Genomic DNA, 19,140 nt, shown 5'->3' with positions numbered 1-19,140 from the left:
TCAAGTTAATTCTGCGCAAATGGTTCTCTGTAATGGCTACTAATATACCTACCTGTTCCACCATACTGAAATGATAAAGTACAGTAAAGGGTTAAGAACAGAGCAGGTGTTATGAAACGTGCAGTGCTATAATTTTTGTAAAGCTAAACATCATGAAACAGTACATATTTTTATTTTCCCTGTAGACAAGTAAATAAGGCACAAGTTTTCATGGGGGGAGGTGGGGTAGGGAAGGGAAGTTAAAGCATTTAGGCATCTTTCCAGGCTCCTTTTCATCCAAAATAGCTCAAAGTTCACCGATTTTCCAAAACACCCTCCCCAGCCTCCCCTCTCCATCTGCTAGAAAAAGCTAGCAAAAGCAGCAGGTGCACCCCAAACAGATAAGTCTCTGTTGTACGTAAGGTAAAGTCAACAGCTACCTTAAGATCTACAGCAGAAAGCATTTTAGGATGAGGAAGTTTAGTTTACAGGTATTAGGTTAGAGTTAAGTTTGGGACAAAAAAAAAAAAAAAGAAAAAAAACAACCAAACAAATTAAAAAAAAATAAAAAGACCCACAAACCAAAAACGTTTTGGTTTAAAAAAAAAGAAGATTATCAAAAAGGAAAACCCTGACTTGCCTTATTAAATTAGCATGGACATAATGGGGGGAGATATATTTCAAATCTTATTGTCAAAAAGAGTTATTGCAAAATTTCAAAGCCTCCATTTCTACAGCCAGCTGTTACAGCCTTCACTAGAGATCTCTAACACCCAAAGGATACATGCAACATAGTGGTTTAAGAATTCATGATCTGATGCAGGCATGGACTGAAGAAAACACTCTCTGTAATTCTCAAACCAAGGAGTAGTAGCTGGAATACACAATAAGACAGGTCAAATTAGAATATTTGGCAACACTTCTATGTACTCTTCTATGAAAAGGAAATATGAAAGGCTTCACCTAAAAGCACAGCTTGTAAACTCTGACAAGGGCAGAGCAAAGAAGGGGAAACAGTTTAAGGAGAAAGCACCTAAAATATACACAAGTGGGAGAAACAGTAACACTCGAATAAAATCCTATAAAACTGAATTGTATCTTAAGTACCAACTTCCTCAATATAAGCTCACATGTATTCAGTCCTTGCTAGAGTAACTACCACCTCTTTAACACACACACACACACACTTCGGAAAGATAAAGAAAACCTAAAATTTCTTTGAAGATTCATTGAATTTGCCTCACTAGGGATGTAAAATTGACTGAAAAGCAAACTTGATTTTAGAGTATGTAGAGGAATTAAGGATTATTAAAACCCTAGCCTGCCATTCTGTCTAAAGCTTTTTACAAGTGTTGTGACTTGACAGTAGCCCCTTTCCTCTGCCCTGCTAAAATAGCACAGCTGGCAAAGCAGTGATCAAAAAAGCTGAAAGCTCCCATTTAAGATGAGCCATGCAATGCCTTACAATGTTAACCTGCCATGTTCAAATGCCCTCTTCCAATATGGACAAATCAAGAGGAACCAAGTATGCCTGGGACATTCAAAGAAATATGAACTTAAAAATCTTGTCTGTTTCTTTGCAATCCAACTTTCATTCAAGTAATGAAGTATTTTTTCTTTCAAGCCTGTTTTATGCCATCTCAATAATGCAATTCCTTCCCTCGAGTGGAAAAAAAAAGACCCCAGAGCAAAATCAACCTGATTTGACACTGAAGTTAACTAAAATCCAGTGTAAACTCACCTGCAAACTAGACAACAACAATTTTTAAACAGAAAAAAATTGCATTGAGAAATCACGAAGATATCTTCTTTATATGGCCCCAAGAAACATATTTCTTGATTTAATTCATGTCAGAATTTCTAATGCCTTGTAAGCCCCCACTCCAATGCCCCCCTAACACACTATCTCAATTTCTTAACTGACTTCAGTAAATTGAGTTTCACTTTCACATTGCATTTTACCATACATTAAGCTAACACATTTTGTTTAATCCTACATATTCAGGACTTCTTACATCAGCTTCATCCACACAGAAGTCAGATACAGTCACACTTCATAACTGAACTCAGCCTGGCAGTTAGGACATCTTACATTAAAAAAAAAAGATCTATACATGGCAAACTTCTGGTTTTTTATTATAGCCTCTTTTGCAACTGCTCTCAGCATTCATCTAGGGTATAAAAAGCCCTTGGCTTTACCGAGTCCTACATGTAAATATGACAACTATTTAAATCAAGGAAAACAGCTTATTATTAAAAACAAACCATGAGAAAGTGACTCTCATACACATTTTTCACAAGTATAACCAAGCCTTGTAGTAACTCAGATTCAAAACAATGATAAACTGCTTAAGGCCGAAATTCCAACCACATTTTAGTTTCAAGCTGTTTTCAGTTTTGTTTCTGTTTTACAGATGAACTACAGCAAAAAAGCTTTTAAAAATCTAACACAGCTATAAACAGGGAACCACTACTTTGTTTTGTGGGATGGAGTTACTCCCCTCTTGTTTCTCTTTCAGCCTATTAAGAACCTTGAAAGGGGATACAGAGGCAACTGAATCCTCTCTACACAACCACAACACATGTAACAGTATTCACTCGAGCATTTATCATACTTAAAATAATAAACATGCACCATATTCAAAATATTTTAAAAATTCATATTTCATAACACATTATTGTAGTGCACAGCAACACTGTCATTTAGGCACACAGATCTTATGTTTTGCTTTTTTCCACTAGTATATTTCCATTATACTAAACAAGCATAACTGAAGTATAATAGGAAACTTGTTGATATGTTCGGAAATTGCTAAGAAAAAAATCTGGTAAGTAATATTTATATATAACAGCTTTAGAATGCAAAGTCTACTTCATGAAGTTTTGTAGTTTTCAGCTACCTGACTGACGGAGATGAATTTCACAGATAAGAGTACTCTAGCACATTCAAAAAGGAGGGCATTTAGCAGCATCTGGACAGATATTATTGAAAGGACAGTTATTACTAACCAAAGGCATAAACTTTACTACCTAAAACTGAAAATCATAAAGATCTGGCTTATAGCCCATAACACAGAGCTTCACTCTAAGAAGACAGATCAAAAAACAATGCATTTTGGTAGCAGCAAGTCTTATAAACCAAGTGGAAATGTATTAGAAAGATTTTTTTTGTTTGTTGGGAAGAGTCATTCTCCAGAAAGAACGTCAATATAATAGAGGCACAGGTGCTCTAAGTGCAGTCAGCACTTAAATTCCAATTTGAAAAGCACTACTATACCCTGAGAGGGAAGTTCTATGGAGAAGCAGGAAGTATTTACATTTGAAATACGTAACAGTGACGGAAAACAGTTCCATAAGATCAAACAAGACAGTGCTTTTACAGCATCAGGTCAGTTCCCACCACCACTCTGGACTTACTGATTGTATGGAAAGACCAAATGATTTAGATTAACAGCAGTAGAAATGTGACTAAAAGAAAAATTAAACAACCATCACCAACAATTTTTCATTTAGGGGGGAAAAAATGGAGGAACACACATCTACGCCAAGAAGAGGGCTAAACGGTTGTAGCAGATGGTAAGGAAAGGTAGATGGGGCACATGGAAAAGGAATAAAGGGCAATTTGGCAAGTTGGCACCAACCACAAAAAAATACCTGAATAAAACGTGGATGTGTTCAGTTCCATCAGTGTCTCTTTCCAATTATTGTACCAAGGAACACTAGCTTTAACAGAGCGATCTGATAGAAAAAACACGATATTATTATACTAAAAACACACTGTTGGCTTTTACGCTCTGGTAGCATGAAGCAGAAAATCTATACCATGCAGGCCTATCAGGGACTGAAGATATTTGATTCCAGCTAACCTTAATCATGAACATTTCAGGATCCTCAACATTTGACAGTGTACTTTAACAGAATTCAATACTAATTTCTGGTTTAGCCAGAACTCTGGGCTTGAATAAAAATGGAAATCTATAAAGTAGTCAATAATTAAGTTTATACTTAGATACTATTTTATTTCTCTAGTTGGAAGATACTATAAATAAAACAGTTGTTTCTAAGATTTCTCAGCCTGTAGTACCACACTTAAAATAACTGAAGATGTTAGGTGCCAAAAGTGGCTGTCCCACCATTCTCCCTTATCTACATCATATTCCTGCATTGCTGCATGCTAGCATTAGCATCATGCAGCCCTGAACAAACACAGGTTTTCAGCTGGATCACTTCCCTGGCTATCCGAGAGAAAAAAAATCAGTTTTTAGTGGAGTCACTTTTCCTCACTCTCTACATCCACCAGCAGATGGAAAAAGCAGCCACGGCTGTACATCAGCACCCCTTCAGCAACCAGCCAGGTCTCTCAGTCCAAGGATATGGAATTATGAGACTCTTATTAAACAAGTGCAATAAAGAGGGATTACTAACAATGAAACCAATTCACTACAGTAGTTCTAAACCTTTTCTAAAAGAGAGCAGGTCATGTTCCCAGTGCTAGAAACACTCAGATGTGAGCTTCTTAAAGACTATGTCCTCCTTCAAAACCTTCAAATTAGATTGCACTTGATCATCGTTAAAGATTAAGGAAATATGTTTTAACACTGCTACCCTAGAAAATTAATCCACCAAAAGAGGAAATTAAAAAATAGAGTATTACACGTTTCTATGCCAAAAGATTGTTTTGTTGCCAGGAATGAATGCTTCCATTGGTTTTCAATAAAATGCTCTAACAAAGTTGAGAAAAGTAAGTTTCTTAGTAAACACTCACAGTTTTCTAAGTAGGAAAAAAAAAAAATTTCTAGCCAAAAAGCTAGGGACTTCCTCATGTCCTCCTACAATGTAATGAGATCCAAGTTTCATCATCAATAACACTGTACCAGTATTTTGTGCTGAAGTCCTAAAACGGGTACCACAAAACTAGAAAGTTGTTACGTGATTTTGTCATTCTCCATGATCTTACACATCTCTCCTTTCGTCAAATAAGCATATAGCCAGTCCATATGGAAATAAAAATCTAATCATTGAGAGACAGAAGATAGTCAAGTATGACAATATGCACATCTGAGGCTCCAGCAGCTAACAAGGAAAACAAAAGTAGTTACTTGCTTCTACAGCTACAAAGCACAGCTTGATATAGCCACTCTTTTTCTTCCCTTCTTCCAATACCTCACTTTTAAATTGAGATCATTAGAAATACTGTGGAAAAGTCTCTTCACTGAAACCATTCTGCTTTCTTAGGGTCTTCCAATCTCTAGAATTGAAGCAGACTTCCCCTCAAAAAAAATTCACAAAAAAATAAAGGCAATTCACCACTGTCACAGATAAAACAAGGGCATGGAAACTGGAAAAAGGTGCAGTTTAAAATAGCCCTTAAAAATTAGAATTTCCAGGCTCAAGTCTTTTCCTTTACTATCAATATTTCACATCAAGTTGAGGATGTGCCTTATAAATTAGGTATCAAATATGCAGAACTATGCAATTTTTCATCAACATAAAATACAAACCAACATCATCAGTTACTAATTCTCTTGAAGTTTCATCAGTCTTTTGCCAAATTCCTTACTGCATGCTGAAATTACTCATGTTTAAACAGAGCAATGCATACATGTTTGAATTAAGTATGTACTCAAAGGCTTTAATGGATTAAGGTCTTAGCTGGGAGGAGTTTAATCTTCCCAGCTCTCAAGATCAGGTCTCATTTAGAATTATTCACAACACGCCATCCTTTGGAGATATAAAACCAACATGTTTAGTATATTCTAGCCATTTTGACAGTGAAATATGAAGCACTGAGATTCATGGCAAAAAAAAAAAAACAAAAAAAAAAAACAAGAAGACAAGGAATCACACACCTTGCCTCAAAAACCTTTTTTCCCCTGACACTTGCTATAACAACTTCATGAACTCTATGCATTAAGAACTAAGTAAAAATAAAAACAGGAGAAGTCAGCAGGACTGGCTTCAACATAAATCTGTACTTTGGTACCAACATTATAAATAAGCTCTGATATTTATTCAGCCAAGTGCAACAAGTCAGTATTATCAGTTTTGTAACAAGAAAACTTTTCATTTGATGTGCTATTAAAACAACCAAAGCATGAGTATTTTCTACATTAAAGTAATATGACTTAACACAAGTTCAGAAAATTACATTATGACACATTAAGAATTATTAAGTTTAACCACTCTTGTGGCATGATACAAAACCAAAACTATTTGATAACTCTGAAATTTCAGTAAAAATAATGACTCAAAACTGATCAACTCTCAGAGCAATTTTAATACATGCCATGAAGTTGAAATCAAGGTTAGAAACCTTACAGTATATTCCAGATAAGTTATGAAAAATTCAATATTATTACATACCACTTATGTTGAGATCATAATCTCCAGCTGTGATCACATTAGCTACCAGTCCTTCAGCAGGCTGACTGACAGACACGACATCATTTAAAAGCTTTCGAATGGCAGCAGGTTGAGGTGGGTGAGTAATAATGTTGTTGACAGCAATCTTCAAATTTTTAATTATGTGAAGCTGATTATTAGGATCTCTCATGTGAACTGAAAAACACAAAAAAAAAAAACAAAAAAAATTGTTGAGGAATATAACAGAGTTAAAACAGTTACCATACATTAGGATTTCTCCAACAGTTTTTTTTTCTTTAAAAGTTACTTTCTTTACTAAACCCTTCTATCATCATTTTTAGGTCACAGTCCACAACACCTGAATATTAAAAACAGAGAGGGGGAGAAGGCAAGGACAAAAAATTTACTCGTGTTCAACATCAAGCTCATCTAGGCAGACCGATGAAAACACAGCACAGTATCTTAGCTTGTAAGAATATTAACTCAGAATAACAATGTACTCAAAAATGCATGCTCTATACTGCTGCAGCCCCTTCATTGTGGAACGTACTCACGCAGAAAGCCTGTAGTAACCACATATGGATTTCACATAACATCTCATCTTCCCACAAGTCACCAGTTTCCGAGAAAAAACTCTGTACCCAACAGCATTCAAGAAATTTGACAAGGATAGCATAAGATTAGTTCACCCAAAATGAACATGACCAGTTTTAATTATGTGTGATTATCTTATGTTTGTTTCAATTTTTTTTTGTTGTTATAAGAAATGGTTTTAGAACACCACTCTTCTCCAAACAGCATCACCCAACTCTTTTATTTTACAACAATGTAGTTGAAGTTACATTTCTTGAGTGACAAGCTTTTGGTTAAAATTTATCAAAGTCAAGGTTGGTAACACCAGTATTTGTTCACTCCTAAATACTTGTTTAAAAATCAGAAAAAGCCTTACGAGTATTAAATACCTATTTCAGAATTAGGCATGAGAGTTTTGCCTATGAATACTCGACTGTTGCAAGCAGCCTCAAAAACAATCCCGACAATGCAGTGAAAGTGTCCATGGACCTGAAGTTTCTAACAGAACTACAAGCAGCTGGCAAGCATCTAAGCTGCTACTGTGAAGATGCTGCTTTTTTAGAAGTGGACTGTTACCCATCAAGATAACACTCAAAAAAGGAAATATACTTTATTAAGCTAAGCCTTGAAAAGGATGATACCAACCAATTTGCTAATTACCAATGTAATTAGCATACAGTAATTTACACCGTTTTGGCTTTGTGCTACTTATAAAAAGAAAAAGAAATTAAATATTTTTCTTCCATTAAGACCAACTTCCTGAAGAAAGCCATCACACAGAAAGTATCACCAAAAAGAGTCCCAAGCCCATGCAAAGGGGTCAATATCAATCCTAAAGGATAAAGCAGCAGCAAATCTGGGAAGATGATTAATGAACAATGGCATTTAACTGAAAGGTAAAGCTGAAATTCCACATAACTGAGACAGCTATAAGAAGGGGGCCTTTATTTTCTATGTTTAGAAAATACCCCTGGCAAATTTCACTTTTTTCTTTAATAATATGAGATGGCTTTTGATCCCTAAGTCCCCGGTTTTGTTTCAGTGTTTTTGTTGTTTTTCATAAATATAGTCTCAGTCCCCTGAAGAGCAAAATATTATTAATCAGAAGAAAACTAAGGTTGGTTTTTTGGTTTGTTTTTGTTTTGTTTTTTTGTTTTTTTTTTTACACTTTTGTGTACTGCCCCACCTTTCTACTTAAGGCCTAGCTCTGCAATCTTTTCACTAAAAGAAGAGATTGCAGCCCAAAGTTATCTTACAACAAAGTTACATTTTACCATAAGCAATAATTGGAGCTTCACATGACTTGTAAATGCAGAGCTTCCTTTGTAGAATCTTTGTGAAACCTGCTGCCTCAAGACACATTAAAAAAAAAAAAAAGCATGCATGATATTTTCAGCAGATGTTACAATTTTAGGTCTGCTCTGACTTTTCATGTCATAGAATCAACTAGGTTGGAAAAGACCTTTAAGACCATCAAGTCCAACCTTCACTCCAGGTCTGCCAAGTCCATCACTAAGCTATAACACTGAGGGCCTCATTTACATATTATCTGAACACTTTCAGGGACAGTGATTCCACCACTTCACTGGGAAGCCTGTTCCAATGCCTGATGACCTTTCTGGTGAAGAAAGGTTTCCCAATATCCAATCTAAACCTCCCATGGCACAGCTTGAGGCTGTTACCTCTTGTCCTATCAACCTGGTACTCAGGGGTGGGGGGAAGAGACCAGCCACCTCCTTTCTCTGTCCTCCTTTCAGGTAGTTGTAGAGAGCAAAAAGTAATATTTTCCCTATTTCAAACCACAAGCATCACCAAGCCATCCAGACTGCAAATGCAAGCGGGACAGACGGAGTATAGCTACCTAAGACACCTGGCGACAGCAGGTGTACAGCCCTTGACTCTTTTGCATTTTATTTTCACATATCCCTGTTTAGCATATAAAGGGCAGCATGAAGGAAAATTCATCTTCTCCTTACCTTGCAACCAACCACAAAATTTACACTGTGCAGGTCTTGGACTGAGTAGCCTGGAGAGCACTCCACACCTTTTACACAAGCCTTTTCAGAAGTAACAACTATGCAAGTCAGACAGATAACACTAGATGTGTTTACAGTCCACCTTAGCTGTTAAAGCAGGTGCCTGTCACAGTTCAAGTTTGGACTGGTGTACTTCTGCCCTCCTCACTCACACATTCACTCCCAACCTTTAGCCAGCAGTGAAGCCCATGGAAAAACATAGTGAACGAGTTTAGAAAACTGATCCTGCCCAAAATGACATTTTTTTCAGCTGTAACTTTCAGATTCAAACGGTTCATCAATGCAGTCAAGGGCAATTGTGCTGGCTAAACTTAATTCATCCAGTTCAACCTTTCTGTCAGAAAGCTGAAGGGGAGGAACTGTTTTCCCATCCCATCATATAGGTACATTATCAACCCTACTATCACATGATTACTGAAAAGATCAAATGTAGACGAAGAGGGACAGACAAAAAAAAAAAAAAAACTAAGAAGCCAATTTGCCTTTACCAGTGCAGCTCTAACAGTAAAACTCATCCTAGGTGTCTCTCCTAAAAAAATAATAGCCGTAAGAATGAAGAGCAAACATTTCTGTACAGGACATAGATGATATTTCTGGCACATGTGCGATGCTAAGGACATAAAGAACATACCCAAAGCCCCACACAAAGCTTTAACTGCGAACCCACAAAACTCTTACCTGGAACCCTAATACAAAATTTCAATGGTTATACGTTTCCATCAAGTGTTTAGAAAGAATTTCAACAAAAGCAGAAGTAGTAACATTCTTTCTCATCAGAAGCTGAAAATAATCAGTATTAGTTCACATAGTATTTTTTAAAGATTCTTAAGCCCTGGATGTTTTTTAAAGAAAATCTACCTTTACAATATATACATTTGTTAAATTAGGCATCAATTGTTACTAACAAACATAATACTTAAGAAGGACTTCCACTTTGAAAATAAATGTTAAGGTCTAAAATCCACAATATACTTTCGGTTTCCTTTATTAAAGAAGGACTGAATTTTGGGGAGGGCTTTGTTTTCCTCTAAAGTCAAGACTCAGAAGGACAGTAAAGTTGTTCTCTCAATTTTTTAACTTTTTGTCCTTCAGTAATAAAAGGAAACTTTCTTATGAAAGTGAAGAAGCTAAAAATTAAAGTATGGAGCACTTAGACGCTGCATTCAGGATATCCTACCATCGCAATCTGCTATATTGTAAGGGCATTTTTGGCTACACCAACATCAACAAGTTGCTGATAGGCAAAAGTTAATGAGTAGGCTAATACCGATTAGTGTAGGGCCCGCCCCATCTCCCATCTACATTATGTGTATTTATTGAGTTTGAAATCTTGAAATTCAATATAATCTGGTCTCCTTGGACTGAGCAACCACAAGAAGCATGTGGTTTAACACTACCTGAAGAACCAAGCAGCAGCCTGGGCCTTCACATCTCTGTTAACATGTGAAGGATGATCAACACATGCACAGTAGAGAACTTAGTTTCTGTGTCTCGGAACTGCTTCACACATAAACAGGATATTAATTTCATAACTGCACTGCTTCTCTAAGTGAGACTACCGATAAACATGCAGCCTTCAACAAGCTCATAAGCTATGTAAATCCTAAACTTCAGGAAAAAAAAAATCTATATTATAACAGGACTAAAAATGCAAACCAGTGACCAAGCTCTTCAAATTATAGAAGAGTTCAGGAAGCAACACATGGATTTTACAAAGTTTTGCACAGTTACAAGGGACAGCTTATTTCTAGAGAGATGAAATACTAAATCAACCCAATTTTACGTTATGAATTCAGTCAAATAGCCACTAAGTAAAGGCAGAAATATTACTAAAGAAGGACACCATTTCATGTTCTCTTAAGAAAGAGCTGTGCTTTCAAGTGAAACCATCAAAACAATCATAAGCACTGAAACACGCAGTTGTGGAGACATGCATGTACACACATTCTGCTGTACCATGCTGATCATTAATCATGCCTCTCCTCCTCTTAACTGAATATGAAAAACACCACAAAAATTTTACTTCTAAGTCTGGCCAAACCTATTAAGGTGAAGCCATTTGAGAATTTATGCTACATTTCCACATCTTGTGCAGAGGATACAGTTAGCAGTGTCACTATGCAATAGTATGTGCAGACTCCAACAAGTAGCTCCCCTGCCATAGAGCTCCACAAATTCTGGAGGCAGAGAAACTGCTTACTATTACACAAGCTCATGAGAAATTTCACTGCACTGAACTGCTCTTCTGCCCAAAGCAAATGCCTAGTACTGCTTTCCCTACACTCACATATGCTGGCTTTCACCACAAGAAGTTACATATAGCACAAAGTAACTTTTTTTCTATGAAGCTGGAAGAGGGAGTCACACTTCGAGTGAAGAACTGCAGTCAGGCTTGCAGCCTGTTGAATCAAAATAAAGAAAAGTAGTGAAAAACCCCACTGAACCAGCTTCAGCTTCTTGGTTCTCTGACCTTCAGGTCAGGTTTTGAACAGGATGGTTCAGACTGCCAAAGTCAGGCAGCCTACACAGAACAGCAAGGATGCTCCTTCTCGAAGATTCATTACAATAGCCACAGCTGCAAAATCAGGAAATTAAAACTGTATCCTGGGGACTTAGATGCAGTTCATGATGATGTTCACTTATACTACTCCATGACAGAGCCTGCAAAAGACCAATTACACAAACATGAAAAACTACTACAAAATGATGAAAATCAAAGTGTGAAGCTTTCCTCCATTCCGTGAGTTTTTACAGTAACACAAAATCAAGTCCTGACAGTATCTCAAGTAATAAGCTGAAATTCCTATGTTACATCAAGGGAGGGAGTCTAATCTTTAGCCACAACTAACTCCTCTATTAAAAGAGGATGATGACTACTTTGGTTTATAATCATACTACTGAGGTCTGCATTTACACAAGGAACACTAGGGATGATTCAGGTTCACAAGTTCCTTAACTGCCACAATAGTTGGAACAAAAATAGTCATAACAAGGCAACAACAGAATAAAGCATTCTTCAAGATAAATGCTGCATTTTGAATAGTCTGTCTGGTTTTGTTTGCTAGATAAATTTTGAAACCCTTTCACCAAAGAACCTAAAGAGATATTTAAGAAACTTCAGAACTCCAAGGATGTGAGCTTCTGTGCTTAGTATTTTTATCTCTGCTGCATTCTTACGTAGCTCATGAGTGTTGCTAAAGCCAAACATTTATAAACAAGTTAGGGTTAGTAAGTTATTAAGACCTGCCAGAGAATTAAGGCAGATTTTTAACACATACTAGTTTTTAAGTTGATGCCATTTTTTTAAACAACAATTCAAAGATCTCACTCAAGTGACAGTACAAGCTCCATTTGCTTGCACTGTTTCCTCAACACATGACATGAAGAGACTCAAGTCTGAGCTAGGTGTCTATCAGAAACCAAGTCTGACAAGTGTCACTGCACCGCCATTCTGACAAGTAGTTCTATCCCAATGCTGTCGTGCATACTACTCTGATGAACAGTGACTTGGAAAGCATGTCTTAAACAAAAAAATATATATCCAGATAATTAGGTAAAGCATCACAGTAAAAGAACCCTACTGCACCTCTCAAGTGGTTAATTTCCAGTTTTGCTGCTACTTTACATAGTTATTTCACCTGTGCCACATAACGAGCTCAGCTCCTACCTTCTCTTTGCACAGGTCTTGCTTATAGAAACGTCAACAAAAGAAGTATATACAGTGAAAGTACAAGTGAGAGAAAGCACAGACATGGAACTAAAATTACAATTAACGTTTCTGGAAGGCAGACCATACTTTTGATGGCTGGGCACTTCACTAACAGCCTTACTATAAGTGTCAAACCCAAGATCTACAGCAAGAGTCAGGTACAAGTATTAGCCAGACAATAATAAAGTCATTTTAAAGCAAGAAAACATCTGTTTGGAAAAGCCAGATGTACAGACCCCTTTCTCTTCAGCCATGTGCTCCTTGATGTCTCCAGGAGAAGCCTAACTTCCAAGGTTCCACAGAGTACATATCGAGTAAAATTAAACGGACTTAATAGCTATCGGGGGTCTTCAGCAAACGCATTAGCCACAGCTCCTAGTAACTCCCGACCGAGTGGCCCGGGGAAGGGGTCTCGCCTCCCGCCTCCGCTAGGCTCAGGCTCCCCGTGCCGCAGGGCAGGAGGCGTGGCCGCGCCAGCGGGCCGGCTGGGACCCCTCGCCCCTCAGGTGGCCGGCGGGCGGAAGGGAGCGGCACGGCTCCGCCTTCCCCTCCCCGTGTAAACAAGCCCCGCTCCGCTCCCGGCACCGACCTTCCGAGGTGAGGCGGCAGAAGGGCTTCACCAGCTCGGCGAAGCTCAGGTTGTTCTTGCGGGTGAGCCTCTCCGCCTCCTCGCTGCACAGCGCGGCCACCAAGGGCACGAACGAGTCCTGGATGAACTCCTGCACCGACTGCACGCACTGGGCCATTTCCGCAGCCGCCACCCGGGGAGCCGAGTCGGCCCCGCCACCTTCCTCTGCTCTTCTCCGCCCGGCCCCGCCGGCTCCCCCTCCCTCCCCCTGTCCGCCTGCCGGTGCCTCTCCGCGGCGCCGGCCGCCTACTCCGACCACCGACAGCTCAACAGCCAGCCAACGCCGCCATGTTGCGCCTTAACCGAGCCCCTCGGGTAGCACCCGCTCCCGGCGGTCCCCGCGCTCACTCATGTGATTGGCCGAAGGGGCGGGGCCGCGCCGGGGAGCGCACGGGCGGAAGCGGCCGAGAAGGGGGAGACGACGGTGGCCGGGTGGGGTTGTGGTTGTGTGTTCTCTTCCGCATCCTGGAAGGTGTTGGTGCGTTCCGTGGGGTTGGGTGTGGGGAGCCGCCTCCAGTGTCCGCTACCGGCTTGAGGTGTGCGGCTGCTGCTGCGCCGGGGGATCCCGCTGACTCCGGGGAGTGGGTTTGCGGGAGGTCGAGGGCTGGCATTTGGCCTTTGCTGCCGGCAGCTGTGCTGCCCAGTAAACCCCGGTGGGGCTGGGCGCCGGGGCCAACAAAAGTAAATAATTGTTTGGGGTTCCTCTACCAGACCTGTCACTGCTCAACTGGGATATGTCAAGCCTGCCAGTACCTAAAGGGGGCCTATAGGAAATCTGGAGAGGGACATTTCACAAGGGCATGGAGTGATAGGCCAATGGGGAATGGCTTTAAGCTGACAGTAGATTTAAATTAGATATTACAAAGAAATTCTTAATTATAAGGGTATTGAGGCACTGGCACAGGTTGCCCAGAGAAGCTGTGGCTGCCCCATCCCTGGCAGTGTTCAAGGCCAGGCTGGATGGGACTTAAAGCAACCTGGTCTAGTGGAAGGTGTCCCTGCCCATGGCAGGGGGTTGGAGCCGGATGAGTTTTAAGGTCCCTTCCAACCCAAAATCAGTCTGAGTCTTCCTTTATGCAGAAAATTAAAATAATGCAAAACAGCTTCATTTTGAAGATTCCCCTACTAAAGTATTTGTAACCTGAGTGAGGAAGTGACATGGAAGGGAGACTACAGTGATGATCAATGACAATTAAGAATGAGTAATTTTTAATACTTTCTTTACAAATACAGAGTGCTGTAGTGGGGTTGGGTTTTAACGCTGCGTCAAGGGACAGCCCTTAAGACAGGGCCCTTGTAAACATCACAAGAAAGCCCTTATGTCTTTGGAAATCAAGGCTTCAGAAGTCTATAATAGAGCATGATTTCAACAGCAGAGTTTGGAAATCATTAGCCAATTTCTGAGTATTAGGACTATCATCATCAGGAAGTTTTTACAAATTACTGAAGTGAGGCAGGTGAGTACAGGAGAGAGCTTATTCTAAGAGAAGACTTGAGATCACTCCTTCCTAAATGCAGATGTCAGGGGCAGAGACATTACTGCTTAGATTCAGTGGGAGATCACATTATTTTTCAGATGCATGATTTACAAAGGCATAAGAAGCTAAACCGCATTATTTCTTCCATTGCCAGAAGTACAGTTCAATTAGTGCAACTAATTTCCGTGGTAAATCTTCATGTGTAAGAACCTTAAAAAAAAATAGTAAATTTTTATAGTTGATATTACAGAATTAACACTAATTTATCCTAATTGAAAACTAAATAAAACTCAGAAAAATAATATCTAGTTGTCTTCCCTAACAAATTCCGCAATTTGGAGATTAGTGTTAACTTATTCATCTATATTAATTGGGCCAGCAGCTCCATCTGTGAATGAAAAAAATTAGTTATTACTTCAATGTAAGGAAAAAAAGCAATAGGCCATATAAATTGCTGTTTTTAAGGATTGACTCCTGTGAATGTAATCCAAAAGCTGGTAAATATTACAGGAAAAAATATTTTGGCTTTGATAGATTTTTAGAACAAGGTGAAGGCCAACATTCTGCACTTATGGTTTATCCACATTTGGAAGTTCCCCAGAGCTATTCCAAAATGTTCTCACAAATTTTGTAAAGTATGACCTCCACATGTGCACTTTGGGGCAACAGTGCTTCTACCCCATTCCTCTTAATCTGTTATTTCTGAACAGTGCACTACATCTGCCACACAGTACACTACATCTGGTAGGTTGAAGTGGATCAGAAGTCTGAATGCTGTTCATTCATGACTTGACATTAAAAATGACTTTAAAATTCTAACCATCATTATGCATTTCTGGCAGAGATTCAAATTTTTTATTCAAATTTCTGGCAGAGATTAAAATTTCATGTGGCTATTAGCAATCTTTGGTAGCCACTACAGAGTGAGAAATTGCTAATTTGTATTGTAAGTACATTGGGTTTTTTAATTAGAGCAGCTTTGCATTCTAAACTTACATCTCTTTGCTTAAAATTTATTCTCTGTGTGTGAAAACATGTTGTACACATTTTCTTTTTACCCAGTACTAGGGATTTTGGTCTCTCTTATGTTCTCTCCCAGTATGACACTGTTCAAAGGCCTGGTTCTGTCACACTGCTTTCCTGTAGCTCTGCTGGCTCATGGGCTGTGCTGTCCCATGACAAGGTAGTGTTTTCCCATGACTGGGAATCTTTAATGCAGCCTCTAACTTGCCTGCCCTACTAAGGAGGGATAAACACCACTGTAGCTCAGGGTATTGTATCCCAGATCTGTTGCTAAAAATGGTGTAGTCAAAGAGGATTCAAGTAGCTTTATTTACAAGGCAAAAGTCACATTAGAAGGAATATAATATATCATTGGGAATTACTTGTATCATTCCCAAGCCTGTCAATGTGTGCACAAAATTTTGCTTTCAAAGTCTGACAGTGTACAAACAGATAGGACAGATAGTGTACAGGAGTCATGAATCCATGCTTTAACCATGTGAATTATTTAACTGAAAATACTGTATTTTACAGAGGAAGAGATGGATCAAACAAAACAGCAGGTGAACAGAAGTGGAACTGTAGTGTGGGTGAGAGGGGAGGCCTAGTCAGAGGGAATAGAGCAGTGAGAAAGTCTTCAGTAGACAAGTACAAAAACTCACTGAGACAGAAAAATATATCTACTGTTTCAATTAAAAACATGGCTGTAAAATTTGGAGGTAAAAGTGCTTAGCCATTACTCGTTTGCTGCTGCCAAGCTTGCCTTTTCACTCCCTCAGGCTGGAATCTTCCTGGTCTTTCAAGTTCTGTGATTCCTTTCTGCAGATCACTGAGCCAGAGAGCAGGAGCTTTCTGCTGAACTGAGCTACTGCTAAAGAAGTTTATCTGAAAGGCTTTTTCATTTTGCCTTTTTTTTCTCCCACCTATTAATAAAATAATACTTGTGTTATTGTGCAGGTTTAAGATTAAAAGGAATATAGAATTGCATATGCTGCAATCTGAAATGCATGCTTTCACTTGCAGTTATTCAAACATGGAACATGTCTGTTCCTCTGTAAGACAGTTACAGGTTAAATCCTTGAAAGTTTACATCATGGACTCCCACCTCCCTGCAAACTTCAAGGGCACGTATGAGGTTTGCTCAGTTCAAGCGTCTGCAGAGTTACAGAAGTGATGCTTTGCCAGCAATTCACTCCAGCATAACTTGAAGTGAGATTTTAAGATTTAGCTATAATCATGCAAGAAGCTACATGTGGAGGGGAGGGAAAGCTGGTTGTTCGAGAGTTTTTTAATAAAGAATAGTGATACACGAACAAATCATTTAAAGTTAGGTACCAGTATAAATTGACAGTCAATTAGCTCTCATGTGGTAGCTTCTCCTGCTTAATCCATGACACTGATTTCTCAGATGTTGGATTTGCTTATGGCCTTCACAAGCCTCCTTACAATGTGATCTTCTGTTAGCTGTTCTGCACAAGCATCAGTGATGTGGCAGATGAATTGCTGCTAGAGCAGGGCTGTGGTGGTCCCTGCATTCTGACATGCATGGGTAGCCCTGAGTTTCACTGCCTTCCATAGATCAGGAAAAGCTCATGAAATGCCCTTCTTCAGCTTGTAGAACACACAAAAAACAGCACACAGAGACAGAAGAAAGAACATCCAGTGCTGAATCAACATACATTTCCCCACCACCACCACCACCAAAAAAAAAGGAAAATAACAATTCTGAAGGAAGATTTTACACAGCAAGGTAGTAAGAACTGTGTCAGCAGCCTGAAGTATGTACCAAGTCCATATATACCAAGTCCACAGTGGCTGGAACAAAGGTGATCCCATGAATCTCTTCAGCCACCATATCACTGGCTGAAGCAGGACAGATAAGAAAATGCAAGGGCTAAACGGTAAGGTTTACCCAGCCATGCCTCCGGGTGGGTAATAAAGAGGAGTAGATGGCAGCAGATAATCAATATCCAGCTCTTCTGAATCAGTGGGACAGTCTCCCTGCAAACTCAGAATCCCAATGCCTTTGATGGACATGGGAATGCTTGGTCATGCAGGGCTCCTTCCAGGCATGATAATACAGCTCTTCCTGAGAACAGCTCCCAGTACCTAGAAAAGCCTAGGGAGAACTGGTAGTTCTTGATTCTGCTCTGGGTGGGAATTCCAAGAAATAGTTCTCTAGAACATCTCTTTTGCTCCCCATGAAAGCAGCCTCTGCCACTACCCTGGCTCAGCCCAGGATTAACAGCAATCTTTTATTCTTTACTGGTATTGCCCCAAGGCACTTAGGAGCCTCTTTTTATTAACAAATGTAAATCTAAAGAGATTCCATAAGAGTCAGTGTAAGTTTTTTGTATAAATATAGGGCCTGCACATAACAAAATAGAGAAGGAAGTAGAAAAAGAAGGAAAGCAAGCAGGTCCAAACTCTGTACCAGAGGCCTTCATTCCACTCATTACAAAATTTAGGGACTGCTGTAATTCTCACTTGCCTTGTAAAAAAAAGCTCACTCTTTTGCACACACTCTCTCACACTTTCCTTCTCTTTTCCTCATGACCTCGAGGGACTTCTACCTTAAATCAGTCACTGTCGCTGTACATTTCTTTAAACTGTAGTTGGATAATCTTCCAGATTCGGGGGGGGGGGGGGGGGGGGGGGGCTTTGTCAAAGGAACTCCTGGGAGTGTTGCCCCCACTTGATGAAACTGAGTCACTGAATTAACAAAGGACTGATTCTTAATATGTAGGCATCGTTTGAAATAATTTCCTCAAACCAGTTACATTCTTGCAGTCTTAGTCACATGCAAAAGCCCTATGCATATCAGCATGTGTACTGGAGCATGTGGATTAGTATATGGGTAGTACACAGCTTCAACTTACAGGTTATCAAAAGCAAGTAGGTACATGTCACATGGATACAAGGCAAGTCCTCGTTATTGTATACATACACAGAAGTGCAGATGAATAACTGGAAGTATGAATTTAAACCAGTTAATTTAGAACAGCTCCTTAGATTCTGCTGTGATTTCACGGAGCTTAGCTGTCACAGTAATATTAAAATTAGGCAATCTAAAGAAAAAAAATATCACTGGGGCAGTATTGGAGAATTTAAATGTGGAGAAAGCTGGGGATGTGAGATTCCATTGTCAAGTGGATTTGTGATTTCAGAACTTTTCATTATGTAATCATGAACATACTACATCTGTCCACATGAGGTGAACATGAAAAGCCTCTAAATTTAAGGTGGGGAGGGGAGAGAGGGAGGAAAGCTTTTCTTTGCTATGCCATTAAAATAAATAGTAACATAAAGCTCTGTGTAATATAAAGCTCTTTTTTTCATAACATGCTGTATAGCAAAACACTAAATAAATCC

At 39.3% G+C, this 19,140-nt stretch overlaps 1 protein-coding gene across 5 annotated transcripts in view; it reads right to left on the bottom strand.

Annotated features, from left to right (window-relative positions):
- Positions 1 to 13,626, bottom strand: part of TRAPPC8 (trafficking protein particle complex subunit 8) — a 49,995-nt gene extending 36,369 nt beyond the window's left edge. For 2 of the 5 annotated variants that reach the window (XM_061448591.1, XM_061448594.1), the window contains exons 1-4: positions 13,250 to 13,626; positions 6,343 to 6,537; positions 3,634 to 3,717; positions 764 to 853 (exon numbers count right to left, since the gene is read on the bottom strand). In XM_061448591.1, the coding sequence (XP_061304575.1) occupies positions 764 to 853; positions 3,634 to 3,717; positions 6,343 to 6,537; positions 13,250 to 13,406 (526 nt within the window). In that variant the 5' untranslated portion in view covers positions 13,407 to 13,626. The remainder of the gene's footprint in view (positions 1 to 763; positions 854 to 3,633; positions 3,718 to 6,342; positions 6,538 to 13,249) is intronic. The other 3 variants (XM_061448592.1, XM_061448593.1, XM_061448595.1) reach the window with 3 other exon arrangements.
- Positions 13,627 to 19,140: the final 5,514 nt, after the last annotated feature.

The sequence above is a fragment of the Pezoporus flaviventris genome, unplaced genomic scaffold (assembly GCF_033815535.1).
Source record: "Pezoporus flaviventris isolate CSIRO_AGI_PZ_B2104156 unplaced genomic scaffold, CSIRO_AGI_Pfla_v1 ptg000007l, whole genome shotgun sequence".
NCBI lineage: Eukaryota > Metazoa > Chordata > Aves > Psittaciformes > Psittacidae > Pezoporus > Pezoporus flaviventris.
The sequence above is the reverse complement of the archived record's forward strand: the minus strand, read 5'-3'. Positions and strand labels throughout refer to the sequence as shown.